General features: G+C 49.5%; 7 protein-coding genes across 7 annotated transcripts; 3 read left to right on the top strand and 4 right to left on the bottom strand.

Moving 5' to 3' along the window:
• Positions 1-376: 376 nt before the first annotated feature.
• On the top strand, positions 377-828 carry N7517_008780 (uncharacterized protein; the record flags this gene model as incomplete). Its single annotated transcript, XM_056726509.1, has 2 exons — positions 377-459; positions 585-828. 2 exons carry the CDS (start codon positions 377-379, stop codon positions 826-828), a joined length of 327 nt encoding a protein of 108 aa, XP_056577360.1.
• Positions 829-2438: 1610 nt separating this feature from the next.
• On the bottom strand, positions 2439-2902 carry N7517_008779 (CVNH domain-containing protein; the record flags this gene model as incomplete). Its single annotated transcript, XM_056726508.1, has 2 exons — positions 2439-2626; positions 2710-2902. Coding segments are annotated over 2 exons (381 nt in total), but the record flags the coding sequence as incomplete, so codon positions are not given.
• Positions 2903-4681: 1779 nt separating this feature from the next.
• Positions 4682-6999, bottom strand: N7517_008778 (MCM DNA helicase complex subunit MCM5; the record flags this gene model as incomplete). Its single annotated transcript, XM_056726507.1, has 4 exons — positions 4682-5174; positions 5232-6634; positions 6682-6808; positions 6863-6999. The coding sequence occupies 4 exons, from the start codon at positions 6997-6999 to the stop codon at positions 4682-4684; spliced, it is 2160 nt and encodes a 719-aa protein (XP_056577358.1).
• Positions 7000-7461: 462 nt separating this feature from the next.
• On the top strand, positions 7462-10828 carry N7517_008777 (vacuolar protein sorting-associated protein 54; the record flags this gene model as incomplete). The annotated part of the gene is made up of 3 exons (XM_056726506.1): positions 7462-7678; positions 7737-10587; positions 10642-10828. The coding sequence occupies 3 exons, from the start codon at positions 7462-7464 to the stop codon at positions 10826-10828; spliced, it is 3255 nt and encodes a 1084-aa protein (XP_056577357.1).
• Positions 10829-11222: 394 nt separating this feature from the next.
• On the bottom strand, positions 11223-11536 carry N7517_008776 (uncharacterized protein; the record flags this gene model as incomplete). The annotated part of the gene is made up of 2 exons (XM_056726505.1): positions 11223-11384; positions 11444-11536. 2 exons carry the CDS (start codon positions 11534-11536, stop codon positions 11223-11225), a joined length of 255 nt encoding a protein of 84 aa, XP_056577356.1.
• A 1002-nt stretch (positions 11537-12538) lies between these two features.
• On the bottom strand, positions 12539-14314 carry N7517_008775 (uncharacterized protein; the record flags this gene model as incomplete). The annotated part of the gene is made up of 1 exon (XM_056726504.1): positions 12539-14314. The coding sequence occupies one exon, from the start codon at positions 14312-14314 to the stop codon at positions 12539-12541; it is 1776 nt and encodes a 591-aa protein (XP_056577355.1).
• Positions 14315-15752: 1438 nt separating this feature from the next.
• Positions 15753-18064, top strand: N7517_008774 (Glycogen synthase; the record flags this gene model as incomplete). Its single annotated transcript, XM_056726503.1, has 4 exons — positions 15753-16208; positions 16274-17636; positions 17682-17877; positions 17929-18064. The coding sequence occupies 4 exons, from the start codon at positions 15753-15755 to the stop codon at positions 18062-18064; spliced, it is 2151 nt and encodes a 716-aa protein (XP_056577354.1).
• Positions 18065-18533: the final 469 nt, after the last annotated feature.

The following is an 18533-nucleotide window of genomic DNA, read 5'->3' as shown; positions in this document are numbered from 1 at the left end:
GCAAAGCGTAAAGGATATCGCGGAGGATATTATAGAGAAAGTATAGAGCTTGGCTTAGATAGTACGGTGGTAGGAAGCGCGAAGAGCGACTTCAGGTGGCTCGGAAGTTGTACACGGCACTGCGCCAAGCGGCCATCGACTCCTCGTTGTCCATGCTCGAGGGCATTTCGAGGCCTCAACGGCAAGCTCGTCCCAACCACGACGAGAGTTAGATCGAACCTCAGGAACAATCTGAGCAGCGCGAGGCAGCACCCAATTATCGTATATAGTAGTAACGTCCTTAGAGGCGAGTACAATATTAGTAAACTGACCGCGAGTCGATACCGAGTCGAGGGATACTCACTTAGGAAACACGAGTTCCAGCCAGATAATGAAGATGACGGTGGTTACAAACCAGGTTGTCAAAGCTGCCAACAAGTTCATGAACCGCGGCCGCGACGGCAAAGACAAGGTCCTCAGGTAGGAGCAGGGTCACAAGCTCTCCCTCATCGTTTTCTTGGCCAAGGGACACGCCACTCCATCCTCAGAGTTAGACCAAAACTCGGCAGCCTAGCGTAATAGAGACAACTCATAATGGTTTCCAGCAAGACCCGCGGGGACCTAGGACCACACGAAGTCAGAACGATTCTGTACCAAGAGTATCTCGAGTCCATGGCAATCACGTACCTGTTCATACACCTTATGGTGGCGTGCGCAGTGAGAGCAACTCTTCGATGTTGCAGTGTCGAAAACACACCAGATCTCGGGCGGGACACGAAATCTACTAAGCTGAGACTTCCAGTCACGGTTGGCCAAAGAATAGCTAGTAAAGAGGTGCGCGGTATATAGAGGTTCACTTACTCTCCGCAAGCCTAGCCCGGATAAGTCAAGGTAAGAAGGAATGGTCGTATTCATCTTTACCCAACTCGAATTGAGCATTGGAGTGGCTGTTGCGACACCATTTCAAACATATCACAATCGTGACTGAGGTATTCTTTACGCGATGGTCAACCACGTTCCCGCTTCATCACTCCGTATTTCTTGGCCGGAGCTCAACGAGAACGTCCTTGGATCCCGCGAACAGGATTTCCCTGGACCTGCCGCTGTAGGTCTTTCAGATCCTCAAACTTGCGCCGGCACTGATAGCTAGCCCGAGCTTTTCCGCATGAATGGTCTGCCACGACTCATCTAGATAGGGACGTTCGTTCTTGGTTTCCAACTTGAAGCCACCAAATGCCAATCATGTGAGTCTCGTAGGAGGTGATGATTCACCACGCTGAGCCTTGTGAAATCTGTGTCATGTAAAGCAGCAAGGCCCTTTTGGAATCGAAGATTATACATCTTATGATCTGCTAATCGGCATTCGCTGCTCCTCATGATCCTCGGATTCCACAGGAATGCGAGAAGTGAGGCTAAAGCGTTAGAATGAGGCGCAATAAGATACTTTGGATAAGCTTACCTCTGCGTTGTGGCAGACCTAAAGGGATCAAATGTTTCTGGATTGAGCCACCAGTCCATAGATACTTCATTCGTCCTTGTTGAGGTTGGAATGATATCTCTAGGCATGTTCCTCTAGCCGGTTAGCTTCCTGGTCGATCATGAGAATTATATGATGGGGTATTTACCTATACACGCAAGCGTTTGAAGTACGCTGGCTAGGCTTTGATGTGCCGAGATAGCGAATGGATGTCGCAGTGAGTTTGAACGAGCTCCTACGAGAAAGGCAATGGGGAGGAGATCTCCCAGATCATAGAAGGACATCCCCATAGTTGCTCAACAAGGAGTTTCGGAGGCTTGCCGGGATGATGGTCGTGTTGAGGGTGCAGCGAATACTTGCATCACTCGATGAGCTATGGCAGAGGGCGCAATGAGGAATAGTGAAAGGCCTAACCGTTACCAGAAAAGTGAACTGGAATGGAATCAGGTCCAAGGTCAGATATAGATGTTGAGAAGGCTGAAATCCAATGGATGGAGAAACCTGGAAAGGGCAACATCAAGGGTAAAATAGGGGACGAACCTAGAGAGCTGGCAATATCAGATTTGGAAGATGTGTTCTTCACAATGGAGAGAGAGAATGGAAGATCAAGAAGCAGGAGTAGCAGGTAGGAGGAGAGGTAATAAAGGAAGTTAGGGAGGAGGGAAAGTGCGAGGGAATCTATACGTAAAATTATATACAACACACATCAGTAACGAAAACTCTAGAAGATTATATATCGCTACAGAATCTTGAGCTATGTATGTGCCTACCTAACTGAATGAATCAACCTACCAAAGTGCGCTGTGCATATGGATGTAATGGAAGGATATAGGCCGTCTAAGCAGAGAAAGCAAACAATCTACCATAAATCATACCAGCAACATGAGAAGGAGCTTGTTGGAGATGTGCCATATTTATTTAATTGTACCAGACAACGGCAATGACAAAGATAGTCCCCATGACTCGGCGCCATCTAAGTCCACTAGTTGAAGACCAAGTTTCCATTATCATTTCCAATACGCTCGGACAGGTTGATATCCGCATGGTGTTCCTCTCCATCGACGTCGCGCAAGATAGCCCGGAGAACAGGGATGCCGTCATCTCCTTCGCGATCGAAGCTGATATCCTCCGCACTGGACTGGAAGTCACCGCCATCCCAGTGGAATTGTCCTAACGAAACGAGTCAGAAAGTCCATTGCGATAACTTCAACCACCGGATGCCCCGCAGGGCCCGAGAGAGGCTGAAAACATACCATTGTCGTTCCCGATGTGATCATTGAGATCAATGGTGGACTCCTCCTCATCACCATCCTCATTGCGAAGAACAGCCTTGAGGATGTGACCATCCTCAAGCTCGATGTGTGAAGCCGATGCGTGGAAGCTCATATTTTCGATTTGGGAGAGAAGAATGCAAAGTAGAGTATGTAGACCAAGTATCATAAACTTCCTGGATAGCAAAAGCAGAGGGGAAACGGGACTCTTCTTATATACCCCATCTGGCGAGGGTAATACGCCCCGAATCGCGATCTGGGCTAGGACAAGGGATCGTGCAGCAGGCCCCGGTTCTTGTCCGACACTTGTCCCCGACTAATTCGTCGCACTGCATCTCAATTGTGCCATGGCAGCTAGCAGAGGTGGGGTACTCGCTGGAAGGACCGGCATTAGCAAAGCGGGGATACTGTACACCGAGTAAACGGGGATGTCTTGCAAGACAAAGAAAGCTAGAGTCGGTCTGTACGGTGTACAGCTGTGGAGAGGAACGGTATGGGAGTATCCACTAGACTGGTACACGTCAGTCGGTGGAGCAGACCAATGTGCAGAGTAAACATCCTAGACTGTCATCTTGGCTGGATACTGGGCAACAAAAAGAGTACAGATCACATCATCTCGAGGTCCAGTTATCGTGGCGCATGGAGACACACTTCCCACAGTCCCCAGCCACAGGATTCACGGCAACATCTCGTGATGTTGCACTGTGCATGCCAAGGATGCATGATTCCGTGACAGCCCTAGGATACAGCCACAGGACGTGGGCCACACATGGCCAATAGGTATCGAACCGACTGAGGAGAAATGCTGTTGCCTAATGAAGACAATGCAGTGGACTGGGGCGGTGCCAAGTCAATTCGATGCAGCCTCATGTTTTCAATTCTTGGCAAGTCGATATTGAGAGGGATTTACTGACACCCAGTGGCGTTGAGGGGAAAGTGTGGCTGGATAAGGCTAGCCTTGTGACGAGGGGTCCAAGGTGGATCAGACAGATGTTTCAACTTGTCTCTGATTCTTGGGGCATTCGAGGGTTGAATTACGAATATTCTATATGTTTACTCCGTGCAGTTGAATCAACCAGGTTAAGAACCTTTTTATTGTTCGATAAAAGGCAGAGACAACAAAGTCGAGAGCGAAAAAGTATCAAGCATCATAAACCTGACAAGGTTGACACACAACAGAAAGAGAATAATTAAAGGAACCTTCAAGTAAAAAACAAACATCCTCAGAAAAGTCTTCGGACAACCGAGAGCTATCTCTGTAATAAAGGTTTCAAAAATTAGGTCGAAGGAGATGAGAGCAGAGCCCCTTCTAAGGTTGGTACAGCTCCTGGTTGACGTTGGGAGTACCCTGACACGTACAGTCTGTTTCCGCAGAGGTCATAGCAAAAGCGCCTCAGGTACCCGAAGATCGCCAGTCGGTAGCCCGCATATACTTGCTTCGTGCCATTCGCAGCCTAGCCCGGGCCGCGGCCAAAGATCCCCCAGAGTCCTCAGGATAACACCGATCACTGGACAACAGCAGACATATGTTGAATATGCCCCTGAAGCTGACCGACCGGTCAAAAAAATAAAAATAGTACTCAATAGGAACCACGATGTGCAATGTGGACCTGGGGTGTTGGGGAAGGAAGAAGAGAGAAAGTGGGAGGGGCCAGGTATTTATATCCCAGGACCTTAAGGCGATGGGAGAATTAGGGTAGGCGACGATGTTCCCAAATAGAAAGCTGCGACACATGAGAAGTTACTACAGCCAACAATGAAGTCTCCGAAAATGGAGAGAGAAAAAATGTATGTATTGTTCGTACGAATAACCTCAAAACCCAGTATGAAAAACACCTAACACCGATTGCAAACTCCCATGCCTTACAAGATCGACAGATGCATAGAATCCATCCCATAGCACACATAACAGGTGTATCAACAGAAACACATTAGAATCATAACAAGTCACAGATTAAACTCCATTACGGTAGATTTGAGATCCACCAGAACGGATCTGGATGGTGTCACGTCGCTGCAAGACGACCAGGGCACGATTAAGCGCTTGCTCGGTATAGTTCTTGCCATCAACAAAGTCACGGCGCAGGGTTGCCAAACTTGTGCTCCAACCAATGGGGAGACGACGCTTCAGTTCGTCTTCAATCTTGCTGCTTTGCTCCATAAGTTCCTTGCTGCCTTGGCCCTCACCCTGGGTAATGGCGTCCATGGTGGATGCCAGGAACAGACGGATGGCCTCGTCCACGTGGGCTTCTGTTGCGATGGGGGAGAGAGAAAGCTTGGCAAGGGATTCGGAGATACGGACGATAGCCTCGAGCTGACGGACGGTGATGGGGATGGATGATCGGGTGTTGGATTCCATCTCGGCACGGTGGACTTGCTTTCGGATGGAGACGAAGTGGGACGAGAGTTTTTCCGCGGCTTCAGGTGAGAGACGGGGCGCACAACGACTAGATGAGTTGTTAGTATGAATATAGCGGTTCAATCAGTAATGGGTGTCAACATACCTGCGGCAGTAGCTGATGTAGCGCTTCATCTGCTCAACGGGAACCTCGGCTTCAACTTGCTCCTCCACACCGCGACCACCCATGTGCACACCCATGACGTGACGGGCAATCTTCTCGTCACGGCCGCGCTCGTGTTCATCGCGGACGATGAAGATCATATCGAAACGGGACAAAATAGTGGTTTGGAAATCGATGTTCTCGCCGGGGGTCTTGAGGTCATCGTATCGACCGAAGATAGGGTTGGCTGCGGCCAAGACGGACGTTCTCGAGTTAAGAATTGTGGTAATGCCGGCCTTGGCGATAGAGATGGTCTGCTGTTCCATAGCTTCGTGAATGGCGACTCGGTCCTCGTCACGCATCTTATCAAACTCATCAATACACACAACACCACCATCAGCAAGCACCATAGCACCACCCTCGAGATAGAACTCGCGAGTGTTGTGGTCTCGCTGCACGGAGGCTGTCAAACCGGCGGCAGAGGAACCCTTTCCAGATGTGTAAATGGCGATGGGAGCAGCCTTTTCGACGAACTTCAAAAGCTGAGACTTGGCAGTACCGGGATCACCCAGCATAAGCACGTTAATATCACCACGAAGCTTCATTCCGTCGGGAAGAATCTTCTTCGAGCCACCCATGAGCAGACACACGATGGCCTTCTTCATATCGGCGTTTCCATAAATAGACGGGGCAATGCTTCGAGCGAGTGCATCGTACAAGTCAGGTCTCCGGCTGAGCTCCAAGAATTCTTGTTCTTCCTCCTCAGAGAAGACTGAGGCGCCCTTTGCTGTCTGGTCAACGTCGGAGGTGAGACCCACCGCGCGAAGATAGGGGTTGCGGATAGCCACAGCAGCCTCCTTCTTGACACCCTTCGCTTGGTAGATGGAGAAGATGCCCATGACTGTGCAACGGGAGCCAGGAACAACTCGGTTGGCAAGGTAGCGATCGGCGGAAACAAGGACGTGTCGCGGCATCTCACCCACTGGCACCTGGTCAGGGGCTTCTTGAAGCTTGAGGACTTGCTGGTCCACAAATTGACATTTCTCGTGGTACACAACGTAAGGATCCAAGGGGCATTGCTCGTTGGGTTGATCATTTTCGTTTCTTGGTCGACCGCAGCGACGGGGCAGAGTGAGGCCAGAGAAGCCACCGTCGACCTGGATGTTCTCGCTGTGATCGCAACCCTTGCAGCGAATATGAACAATTGTTGATTTGGAAGATATTGTTGAAGCTCCGATCACAATTCCGGGAATTCGAACGAGGTGGGAGATGTTGGTGGCATTGAGATCACGAATTGAGATGTGCGATGCCGAGGAGTGTAGGAGCAGTTGGTGGGAGGGTAGTGTGATATCTCGCTGCCCAGGGAAGACAATTCGTGCAGTACATTGCTTCAGGGCCAGCTCGAACTACTTCGAGTTAGCGAAGGCCAAGATTGGCGGGATAAAACACTTACAAGAGGGATGATATCGCCGGGCTCGGTTGTGAGTTTATGGGCCAACTCTTCGTTGTAAGAAATGAGATGAGCAATGTCAATATCACAGTAGTATTGTTTCACAAGGGCATTTTGCCGTAATTGATCACTGTTGCATCAAAAATTAGCCTCTATTGGACCCTCACGGCCGTGGGGTGCGTACCGGTAGACGAATGCATTATCGAGCTGAAATTCTAGCACAAAATCTCGCAGGCGATTTTGAATAGTCGTGCGATCTTCATCAGCGCCATTTGTGCTGGGCGCAAGTACGCTCAAAGTATAGGGGGTGCGTCTATCCATGGTGTAAGGACCGCAAATGTGGCAGATTGGGGGGTTGATGATTTCGCGGAAGGGAGGCTTCAAGAACTTTTGGTTAGTGTGGAACTAACGCGACGCGTCGAGGGTTCGCGCGTTAAGTGGTTTTTGAGTCAGCTTTGGCCTGAGGCTTTATATTGTTGGCCTAAGGCCAAAGTGATCTGAGTCAGCACGGGGAAGCGCCCGGCGTTAGCGCACTGGTCGATTGGGGAGCCATGACCAGCTTGATAGACACAAAGCCACATCACAGGCATTCTACCCTGGACCCGAGCGAATCCGGACCAAAATTGTGAATCGCTGACGCTGACTCGATCAGCATTGGGCCCCGTACCTGAGCCTACCAGAGCTCTACCGTCAGGGGTTTATCCACTGTCATGATCAGATAACACGGAATACATCAACGATCGACCCTCCCCCGGTGGCTGTCCGATCCGGCTCGTGGCAGCCATGTCGTCAACCAGTCCACGAAAGTCAATTGATAGCTTGGCGTCTGGGGTCTCATCACCTTCAATCTCTTATTCAGCAACTCAGCTGGAATCGCCGCGCGCGGCCCCTCAGCGGTTTCCCCTGAGGAGGGGATCAACCGCGAGCTCGATCGTGAGCATTGGAGGTGTTCTGGACTCTTCTCACTATCATGGCTCAATCGCGGAATCTGGGCAAAATGGTTTGTGACCTTGGGCGTTTCCAATTGCTCGATGATTGACTTGTTAACATCGATGTAGCCATTTCGACCCTCCTCCAGCCCCCAATCATCCGCACTGGCATGACCACTGGTAGTGCTACAGCATCCGTCGGCTTCAAGCCACCTTCGACCCGTGATATCCCGCCGGTTACCCTTACAAATATCAAGCATGTGGATGCAAAGGTCTTCCAGCCATATCTCTCACAAGTGGGCACTTTGTATGATGTGTTTCAACAACCGAAAGAAGGCGCAGAGGATACCCTGGTTCAAGCTCCCAAATCTCCCATGCCTGATTCTGATCGCGATTCGTTGATGCCATGGTCCCCCGACCGGAGGTCTTCGGTCATGTCTACCGGTTCAAGATCATCTTCGCCATACGGTGCCCGCGGCCGACGTCACTCCACTGCCCGTGGTCGTGCCCCCGCGGTGACACCTCTGTCCACCATCCCTCCGGTCTACTTTGACGAGGGTTTCCATCTGGAAAATCCCCGGACCTTCGATGTGATATCAGAGAAATCAGATGTAGTTCGGCCGCCGAGGCCTCCGACCAAAGACGACAAACACGCCAATGGCTTAGTTGCGGAGCCAGTACAAACTGGAAGAAAAGCACTAGCAACGAATGCTATTTTGCAAGAGAAGCTCTCGTGGTACATGGATACTGTGGAGATCCATCTTATTTCGTCTATCTCAACCGCATCGAAATCATTCTTCACTGCGCTTGGATCTCTCCGAGAATTGCACGCGGAAGCCGCTGACTCGGTCAACCGGATACAAGTATTGAGAAAGGACCTGCAGAAAATTGATAAAGAAATGGCTCTGGGCGGTCTCAAGATTGTTAATTTGAGACGACGAAGAGAAAATGTACGAATGTTGGCAGCTGCCGTGGCTCAGCTTCGTGATGTTGTAGAATCTGTCTCTCGGTGCGAAGAATTGGTAGAGCAGGGCGAGATTGAGGAAGCTGCCGATGGACTCGAGGAAGTCGAAAAACTGATGGCCGGTGAAAAGCTCTCCGATCGTGCACCTTCTGAGGACGAGGAGGGTGCTCCCAGGCGCATTATCGACCTGCGAGGTATCAAGGCCCTCGAGGGGGCATCCGATGATCTGGCCCAGCTCCGTCAACGTATTGGCATGGGCTATGAGACCCGGTTCTTGAATGAACTTTTGGGGGATTTACGACAACATGTTCAAACTGTGCCATCGAATGTGACCCTCCAGCGCTGGGGAAACTCATTCCAACGGCAGCGCGGTGGTCAGCGGTCTGGAGTATCCGTATCGCCTGCCTACATGAATTTCAATAACGAGCTGCGATCCCAATTGAACACCCAGCTCAACGGACTCGCACGTGCTCGGTATACTATGTCAGCGGCAACTTCTTTCAAAACTGCTGTTTTACGAGAAATGAAGGGCCTTATTCGCAAACACCTTCCCAGTTCTAGTGATGATGATAATGAATCTATGGTGTCGCTATCAACACATGCCGGTCCTCAGCTAAGCCAACAAGAGAAGTCGTCAATCCTTGCTCGCAATTTACGCGCACTCGACCCAGATGATGCTTATGCGATGTTGATGAATGTCTACACCGGGATTAGCGAATCGCTCAGACGACTCAGCGTCCAAGTCAAGGTTCTTCTGGATATTGCCAGCGGCTTGGGGAATTCACCAGCTTCCAGTGTGAAGTCACCACCACGGAGCCCCAACCCGCAAAGCATGGATCAAGCTATAAAATCTCCACCTATCGGGCCAACCGCCTCTGATATGGCCCAGGATGAGATCCTGCAGGTCTTGGATATGTCGAGTCTTCTTGGCCAAGCAGTTGACATCGCCCAATCCCAGATAACGAAAGTGTTGAAAGTACGGTCTGAACAGACCGCACAGCTTTCCAAGGAGGAATTCCTCAAATACTTCACTCTCAATCGCCTATTCGCCGACGAATGTGAGGCCATTTCGGGACGCAGTGGTGCTGCTCTGAAAACTATTGTCGGAAATCAAATCCGTGATTTCATCACCCGTTTTGGTGATGGTCAGCGCCATCAAATTGTGAATGTCATGGATGCCGATCGATGGGATGCACGCGATTTCGGCGATGCCGAGAACACCATTCTTACTAGGATCCTCGATGCAAGCACGAAAGACATCGACGCCTGGGTCGAAGTTTCCAAGATCTGGATTCAACCTGCCGAAAACGAGCAAGGCAAACTTGCTGATAATGCTGCAAATGGGACAGACAAGTCCAAGGTTCGCAGTGCTGTTATCGACGAGCAGAAATACCTTCTGCCTGACTCTGCTGTTGCCATGATGCGCAGCATTGAGGAGTTTGAGTTCCTCATGTCGAATATTCCCAGCATGATCCAGGATATTGCGCCACATCTACTAGATATCCTGAAACTGTTCAACTCGCGGTCATCGCAGTTAATTCTTGGGGCTGGTGCTACGCGTAGTGCAGGCCTGAAGAACATCACAACTAAGCATCTCGCGCTATCATCACAAGCATTGAGCTTTGTTATTGCTTTGGTCCCGTATGTACGGGAATTTGTCCGTCGCCATGGACAGGCAAACCCCTTGATGGCGGAGTTTGACAAAGTCAAGCGACTATGTCAGGAGCATCAGAGCGGTATCCACGAGAAGCTGGTGGATATCATGAGCTCGCGCTCTTCGGTCCACGTGAACTCGATGAAGAAGATCGACTGGAATACGAACGGAGCAACTCCTGCTGTAAATGCTTACATGGAAACCTTGGCCAAGGAAACGGGCACTCTCCATCGCGTCTTGAGCAAGCATCTTCCAGACATGACAGTTAGCATGATCATGGTACCCGTATTCAACAGTTACCGTGATCAATGGACGAGGGCCTTCCAGGAGGCCGATGTGCAGACAGAGGCTGGAAAAAAGAGGTTAGTTTGAATTATCCCAATCCCGTTCACGTCTAATACTAACCATATACACAGAATGGAAACCGATGTCGAACACTTCCGAACCAAACTGAGCAAAATCGAAGGCGCCAGCGAGGTTGGCGACAAGCTCCTCGAAGTCGTGCGAGCCAAGACCATTATCATTACCAGCGAACCCGAGAAGTCCGAGAAGAGTGAGAAGCAACAAGATAAGGACGATGGCTCTGATTCCACGAAGTCCTGATTTATATTCTCATCGCCTTTTTACCCTTTTATACATATAATTTTGTTTCTGCATGTTCCTTCCTTGCGCGCTCATTCCCGAGCTGTACACTTCTTGTCATTGCCGCTACTACATAACTGTCTACTTGCATTTATAGAGCTAGCCCGGCGTTTGTGGGTATGAATATAAGAGCAGATGTGACTTTCATTCTAATATTCTCGGGATCACGCATTACACTTACACTGAGATTGTCTCACATTCGCCTACCTTACTTCACCCTTCCTACTAACCAAGAACCAAAATATAACATGAAAATATCGCGTATCATTCATAATATATGCAACTCATCACTTAATACTCATACAGGATAATCGCCATCCATCACATAACATCATATCAAACTCGAAGCAACTCCTTATTTCCCAGCCGTGTTCTTCTCATCAAGAGAAACAGGCTTCGCAGCACCACCGTTGGGATGAGCCGATCCAGCAGTCGGCAAACCAGGGTGGACGTCACGGCCAGAGCCAGTCTGTTCAGGCATGGCAGCAGCCTTGTGAGAGCGGCTCAAGTCGGCGGGCTGGAATTTGTTAGGAATTGAACATTTGACGATTGGACTGGAATTTAAGCGGAACATACCTCGTTACCGGTTCCGTGGGCCTTGTTGGGACCGTTCTCGATTGGGTTGTCGCTCTGGGGGACACCGTTATCGTAGTCTGCGCCGCGAACCATTGTGATTGATTTTGTAGAGGGAAGGTTGAAAGGTAGTTTTTTGTAGAATTTGGTTTTGGAGAGTTGAGGATTGAGTTTTTTGTGTAGGAAATGAAAGAGAAGTATTTGATGCTTCTACTTATACTTGGTTTTTCGTTCATGTTGGTAGCCCGTGACAGCATTCTGAAATCATAGTGGAGAATATGACTTCATGTCCCGTTGTATATCAAGATCTTGGCGATATTGCCTTGGAAATGGGTCTGGGTCCAGAGGATGGAATGCCAGAGAGAAAATGATTATTCTGTCGTCCCCGATGATGTTATAAATGATTTAATTAGATTGAAAATATTTCACGTGTGCGTTCATTGCGTGGAATATACAGAACTTGACGGAACCGGTTGTTTTCGTCTTTGGGTCGAATATCCACCATTTTGTACTATCTATATTATATACATTTTGGTTTAATATAGTGAAATAGAATAGTAATATTATATTCTTTCTCGTGTATCAAACTTTATTATACCAAGATGGTACTAAAATCGCCTTCCGAGCCAAGATACGGGAAGAATGGTTTCGCTGCCTATGTTAGGGCTATAACAGCTTCATTTTCATTGTTTTAAGTTGTTTCCGCAGTATACTGGGCCATAGTATCCCTGACAAGGTCCACAAGTACCTAGGTAGCTACTTCGATTGTAAAATGAGGCTACATACAGCCCGATGACGTCGATTCCTTTAGCATCCATGGATTGTCGGCACGACCCAAGGATGGAAAAAGTGAATGGGGGCGGTTTAGACCTTGGAAGGTCAAATCCAGGAACATGATTGATATGAAAAGATTTATCCTTATTTATGATATGCTTCTATTGGCAAATTCCAATCCGAGCTCCAATCCAAGTCCGACAAAAGATTGACTCAAAGACATGAGAAATAAGTGAAGACCAACGTATGGAACCGTAACAAAAGAAAGCGGGTATTCCGTATCGACTCTCACTGAATATGAGCATGTGAGGACCAACTCGTCCATTAACGGTATCTTCGGTTTTGCGCAGCCGATCCAGCACTTAGACACATTTCCCAGCCAGAAGGATCAACATTCTCATCGGTGAGATCAGTTTCAATACGCAAGGGAAAGTCCTCTTCGGAGGGAGCATAGAACCCCATATGGCCTACAGGACCAGCCCAAGAGGAGTCGGGTGCGATGTCTGAGAAGGAGATTGAGACGCGATTCAGGGCCCGAGACCCATGCAACGACCGAGGACTGACTAACTCTGTGGGAGACATTGTCCCAGATCGACGGGTCTTACAGTGCCGGCACTGCGGGCCAGATCTGAGCGATGATGGCAGACTGTCACCGCGATTTTGAAGACGGTTTGCTTCTCGGGGGCTAGGTGGGTATGGGAGTGAGGGGGTTCCAAGGTGAGGGCTGTTGTCACCGCGGTGATGATATGGATGACTGTGGAGAGCGCGGTGTCTTCCTGCTAGACAGTCACCGCACATTGAAGTTGGTCGGTCAGGATATTGTGGGACATCAGATGATGCTGCCGCAGGGAAAGAATGAGTGGTTGATGAGATGCCAGGTCGCCGAGAGCTGGGCTTTGCTGCCGATGAAAAAGTGGGTGAGGTACCTGGTAGATGGGAAGTGGATGTCGCAGGAGGCAGGGGAGGTAATGGGCCGTGTTGGATTTTACGGCTGAGACTGTATGGTCGATGGTGTACTGGTGAAGTCACATCATGGGTTGTCTCTTCGGGAATGGGCAGTAGGGCATCATTCCGGGTTTTGTTTAGAATGACACTGCACGCTTTTCGAATTATGAGTGGTCGGGTTATGACATCCGAGGGGATCTGCCAGTTGTTTAGGATGAAACTTCGCTTGTTGTATGTATGGCGGATGATGACTTCTGCAGTGGACGCCCGGGCTTTGGCCTTCCTGATGGAAAATCGTGATATATCTGATGAGGGCGAACGTTGAAACACTGGGTTAACACTTTGTGGGGGCTCTGCACACGAACAGATACCGTTCTCGAAAAGAATTGGTGAGGTGCAGTCGCGAAGGGCTGAGGTGATAAGGCAGCATAATCGTGGATCGGGATGCCGTGCGAAATACAAATCTGGGAGTTGAGGAGGTGAGTCGTCAATCACTGGGAGATTGGCCATGCCAAAATTGAAGTCAGCGAAAGCAGAACGGAACTTCTCAGTTTGCGTTCCTTCACTTAACTCAGCAGGTATGGCTGGGCTCATTTCCCTAACTGCGGAAAGCTCATACATATTCCTATGAACCTCAAATACAGAAACTGGGTCTGACTTCTCAGACTTCCCATCGTCACTATTCAAAACAGACAAGTCCGGATTCATAATTCTCAGCACAGAATGTCCATCCCCTGGCCAGCTTCCACGAGGATCAGGATACCTAGGTTTGGTAGCCTCAGCGAGTGCAACTCTGTCAAGCAGAGAGCCATTGGCCGCATCCATATCAAGTTTAGAAGACTGCTGTCGTGGACTCTCTGCCGGTGGGGACATAATCCAATCATCCAGCATCTTGTTATCCTTGTCGCTGAACACCGATCTCCTCCGTGGGCTCGATACTGGGCTATCACTGCGATGCCGGAAAAAGCGACTCGGATATCGATCATTGAGGGCATCAAAAACGATGCGACTGATCTCGGAGTCAGGGACAATTCGACAGCGCTTTCGCTCAATCTTGTTGATCAACTTGATCCTCACGTTGCCGAGGGGAGTGAACACCCAACTTCGCAGCCAACGCTTGACCTTGATCCACTTGCGTTTCTTCCTTTCAGACATGCTTAATGGGACTGGTGATCGAAGCTCAGAAGTCGCAGTAATCAGAAGAGAGAGGTGCTTCGGAGCGGGATGCTGCAGAGGATCTGTCTCTTGGGGTCTCATCTCAATCACCCTTTTATATATGTCTGACATGATATACTCTCTCCGAGCTCGACATCAATGAGCCTTTCAGTTGATGCATATCGCAGTGACACAACATTATCGGGTATCAGGGAAGACTCCATCTCAGTTACAATGAGGTTGGGAACAAACACAGATTTGAGACTTTTGACGTTCTTTGTTGACGTTGTCAACGATGAGCTCTTTGTTTCCGTGTCTCTTGATGACTCAACTGCGGTACTAGCTACCCATATCGCTAGCAACATATAAAAGAAACGTGGTCTCATTATGCTGGTGTCCACAGAATCTACATCTTTGGATATAGGTGTATAGTACTGACTAGAGTGGAAGCTGTCCCGGTGGAAGCACTTGAGTTAGGTTTAAGACATTTCAGGATCTCGGAGATATCCTCTCCCCAGGAGAAGGACTACCTAGGTAGAGACAAGGAGTACAGTGTTGTACAAAAACAGTAGTTTGCATCTGCTATGTTGTACGGTATAGGCATATTTCAACACCAATAAGGAAGATGGACTGCCAAGACGATCATCCCCTCCAACATGGTCTGCGCATTCTTCCCACCAATAAATTATGTTGGTAGAAGCCCTCTGAAGCCATTTGAAGCCATTCATGCCCATCTTGGTTGTCATTTATGAAGATCGAAGCTCTGGCGGGGCCGTGGAGTGACAGATGACATCACCAGCTTTCCCCAGATCCGATAAACTGCAATTGGATGAGCCCTGAGGATTTTTGACTGGGATTGATGGCAAATAAATGTAGATCACCTGTTCAATAATCGGAAAACCCGGAGAAACACTAAAAGGTCAGTAAGGGAGAGAATATATCGGGAAGAGAGAGAGGGAGAGAGAACAAGGCAGGTCGATCCCACTGTACTTCTGGTTCCACTGTTACTACAGTTACATGGGAAGTACCAGGTACATCATACCATCTCATAATCTAAGACAATTGTCTAATTTAAATATGAAATCTCTTCATTCTAAAGTACTTTTCTCAACAGTCTCGGGTGGAATTTCCCTAGCAGAGACTTTTTTTCTTTTTAGCCTAAGCGCACGGTAGCTCTAGGGTCACACCCGTAAACCAGTCCGAAGAAAAACTCTTGACACACCGGGACAAGGAACGGGAATCTTTCTACGGGAATACTTCTCTGGCCTCTTCAATTTGATCGACATCTCCCCCAACTTCCCAGCCCCAGAAGCTCTCAAATCAAAGGTCCACTTTCTCCCCGCACAGACCGAGTCCAACAGCTCTTCCAAGGTTGCGCTCAATCCCCCCCCTCCTCCTCGCTTTTTCATTTCTCTTTCGCTTTTTATTTTCGAGCATAATGGAGGAAAACGGCGAACCCATCAAGCGTGATGTGCGCAACCACATGCTCTTCGAGGTGGCCACTGAGGTGGCCAACCGAGTAGGAGGAATCTACTCGGTCCTCAAGTCTAAAGCTCCTGTGACCACCGCGGAATATGGTGAACGGTACACATTGATCGGTCCGCTCAACAGGGCTTCTGCGGCGGTGGAGGTTGAGGAGCTAACGCCAACCAACCCGGCCATGCGGGAGACGATCAAGTCTATGAAGGAGCGCGGCATTGAGATCGTCTACGGTCGCTGGCTCATTGAGGGTGCTCCTCGGGTTCTACTCATTGACACAAGCACTGGCTATAAGTGGTTGGACGAGTGGAAGGGCGATCTTTGGACTACTTCGGCCATCCCGTCCCCCGCCGGTGACAATGAGACCAATGAGGCCATCGTTTTTGGATACTTGGTCGCTTGGTTCTTGGGAGAGGTACGTTCCAATTGTTCTTTACGATATGGTAGAAGCGCATGACTGACACGTATTCCTCGCTGTAGTACATTGCTCACGATCGTCGTCGCGCGGTCATCGCCCATTTCCATGAGTGGCTGGCTGGTGTGGCTCTGCCACTGACCAAGAAGCGCCACATGGACCTCACAACTGTCTTCACTACCCACGCGACATTATTGGGCCGTTACCTCTGTGCTGGCTCGGTGGACTTCTATAATAACCTCCAGTACTTTGACGTGGATGCGGAGGCCGGGAAGCGAGGAATCTACCACCGCTACTGTATTGAGCGCGCTGCTACTCATGCCTGTGATGTCTTTACTACGGTATCTCACATCACTGCGTTTGAGAGTGAGCATCTGCTGAAGCGCAAACCCGATGGTGTGTTGCCCAATGGTCTGAATGTCAAAAAGTTCTCTGCCATGCACGAGTTCCAGAACTTGCACTCCCAGGCCAAGGAGAAGATCAACGATTTCGTTCGTGGCCATTTCTACGGCCACAACGACTTTGACCTGGATAATACTCTATATCTCTTCACCGCCGGTCGTTACGAATACCGCAATAAGGGTGTCGATATGTTCATTGAGTCGCTGGCCCGCCTCAATCATCGCCTGAAGGCCGCTGGGTCGACCATGACCGTGGTCGCATTCATTATTATGCCAGCACAGACCTCTTCATTGACCGTGGAAGCGCTCAAGGGACAGGCAGTCGTCAAGTCCCTGCGCGACACTATCGAGAACATCGAAAAAGGGATCGGTAAGCGCATGTATGAGCGCTGTCTTTCCTGGAAGGAAGGCGACAACATGCCCGATGACAAGGATCTCATCACCAGTCAAGATCGCGTGATGCTCCGCCGTCGCCTGTTCGGCATGAAACGCCACGGTCTTCCCCCCATTGTCACCCACAACATGCACAATGACAGCGAGGACCCCATCCTGAACCAGCTCCGTCGTGTCCAGTTGTTCAACCACTCCTCCGACCGGGTGAAGGTTGTCTTCCATCCCGAATTCCTCAACTCCGCCAACCCGGTATTGCCGCTTGACTATGATGACTTCGTTCGCGGAACCCATCTGGGTGTCTTCCCCTCGTACTACGAGCCGTGGGGATATACACCGGCCGAATGTACAGTGATGGGTGTGCCTAGCATCACCACCAACTTGTCTGGATTCGGTTGCTATATGGAGGAGTTGATTGAGAACTCCTCCGATTACGGCATTTACATCGTGGACCGTCGCGCCAAGGGCGTTGACGACTCGGTCAACCAACTGACCGAGTATATGTTCAACTTCACGGAGAAGAGTCGTCGCCAGCGCATTAACCAGCGTAACCGCACGGAGCGTTTGAGCGATCTGCTCGACTGGAAAAGAATGGGCTTGGAATATGTCAAGGCTCGCCAGCTGGCATTGAGAAGAGGTATGTAATTCTATTTTCTAGCTTGATTGTGACTAATTTGTACAGCTTACCCATCCTCCTTCGAGGGTCAGGAGGATTACTTCGATATTATTGGAGGAACTGAGCAGAAGCTCTCCCGCCCGCTTTCCGTTCCTGGATCCCCTCGGGATCGGTCCGGAATGATGACTCCCGGTGACTTTGCCTCTCTACAGGAAGGCCATGAGGGATTGAGCACCGAGGATTATATTGCCTGGAAACTACCGTAAGTTTTCATGTTATTTCTCTAATATTCAAATACTAACACATTCCACAGTGAAGAAGAAGAGCCCGAAGAGCACTTCCCCCTCACACTGCGAACTCGCAAGATGAACGAACGTGCTGCATCCCCACTGGACAGTATAAATGTCAGCCGTCGAACCAGTGAAGATTCCGGAACTCGGGCGGAATAACCGAGGGTATTGGATTTGCATCTTCACCTGGACGTCATTTAATCACTTTATGATCTTTTCCCTAGCAGTGCATTTGAAAGCCTATGTTTGTTTGTTTTTTTAATTACAATGAAATTGAGATTTATAGTACCACATACATATTGCAAGGATATTGTAACTAGGTGCAGCGGAGGGATGAGCTCCGTGTATATCCACCTGTGGACTCACCTGACATCCATCGGATCATATAGAGTTCATACGGTGAGTCCTTTATGACTTCATGCATGAAATCCTCGAGTATTTCTAGTATTTCTACCCCTCCAACCCCTCCATCTTCTTTCACTCTTCTCAACTCCAAATACTCTCACGTCTACCATCGGTACGACTCTCCCATGGAGCCGCGCACGTCCACCCTGCGGGGTCGCAGGACTATGTCCTCGCTATGGGATCAAGGTATTTGTTCGTATAACAGTCGTTGCCCACGCATGAC

Source organism: Penicillium concentricum, assembly GCF_028827145.1.
Source record: "Penicillium concentricum strain IBT 3081 chromosome Unknown utg000003l_segment0_segment0, whole genome shotgun sequence".
Classification (NCBI taxonomy): Eukaryota; Fungi; Ascomycota; class Eurotiomycetes; order Eurotiales; family Aspergillaceae; genus Penicillium; species Penicillium concentricum.
The sequence above is the reverse complement of the archived record's forward strand: the minus strand, read 5'-3'. Positions and strand labels throughout refer to the sequence as shown.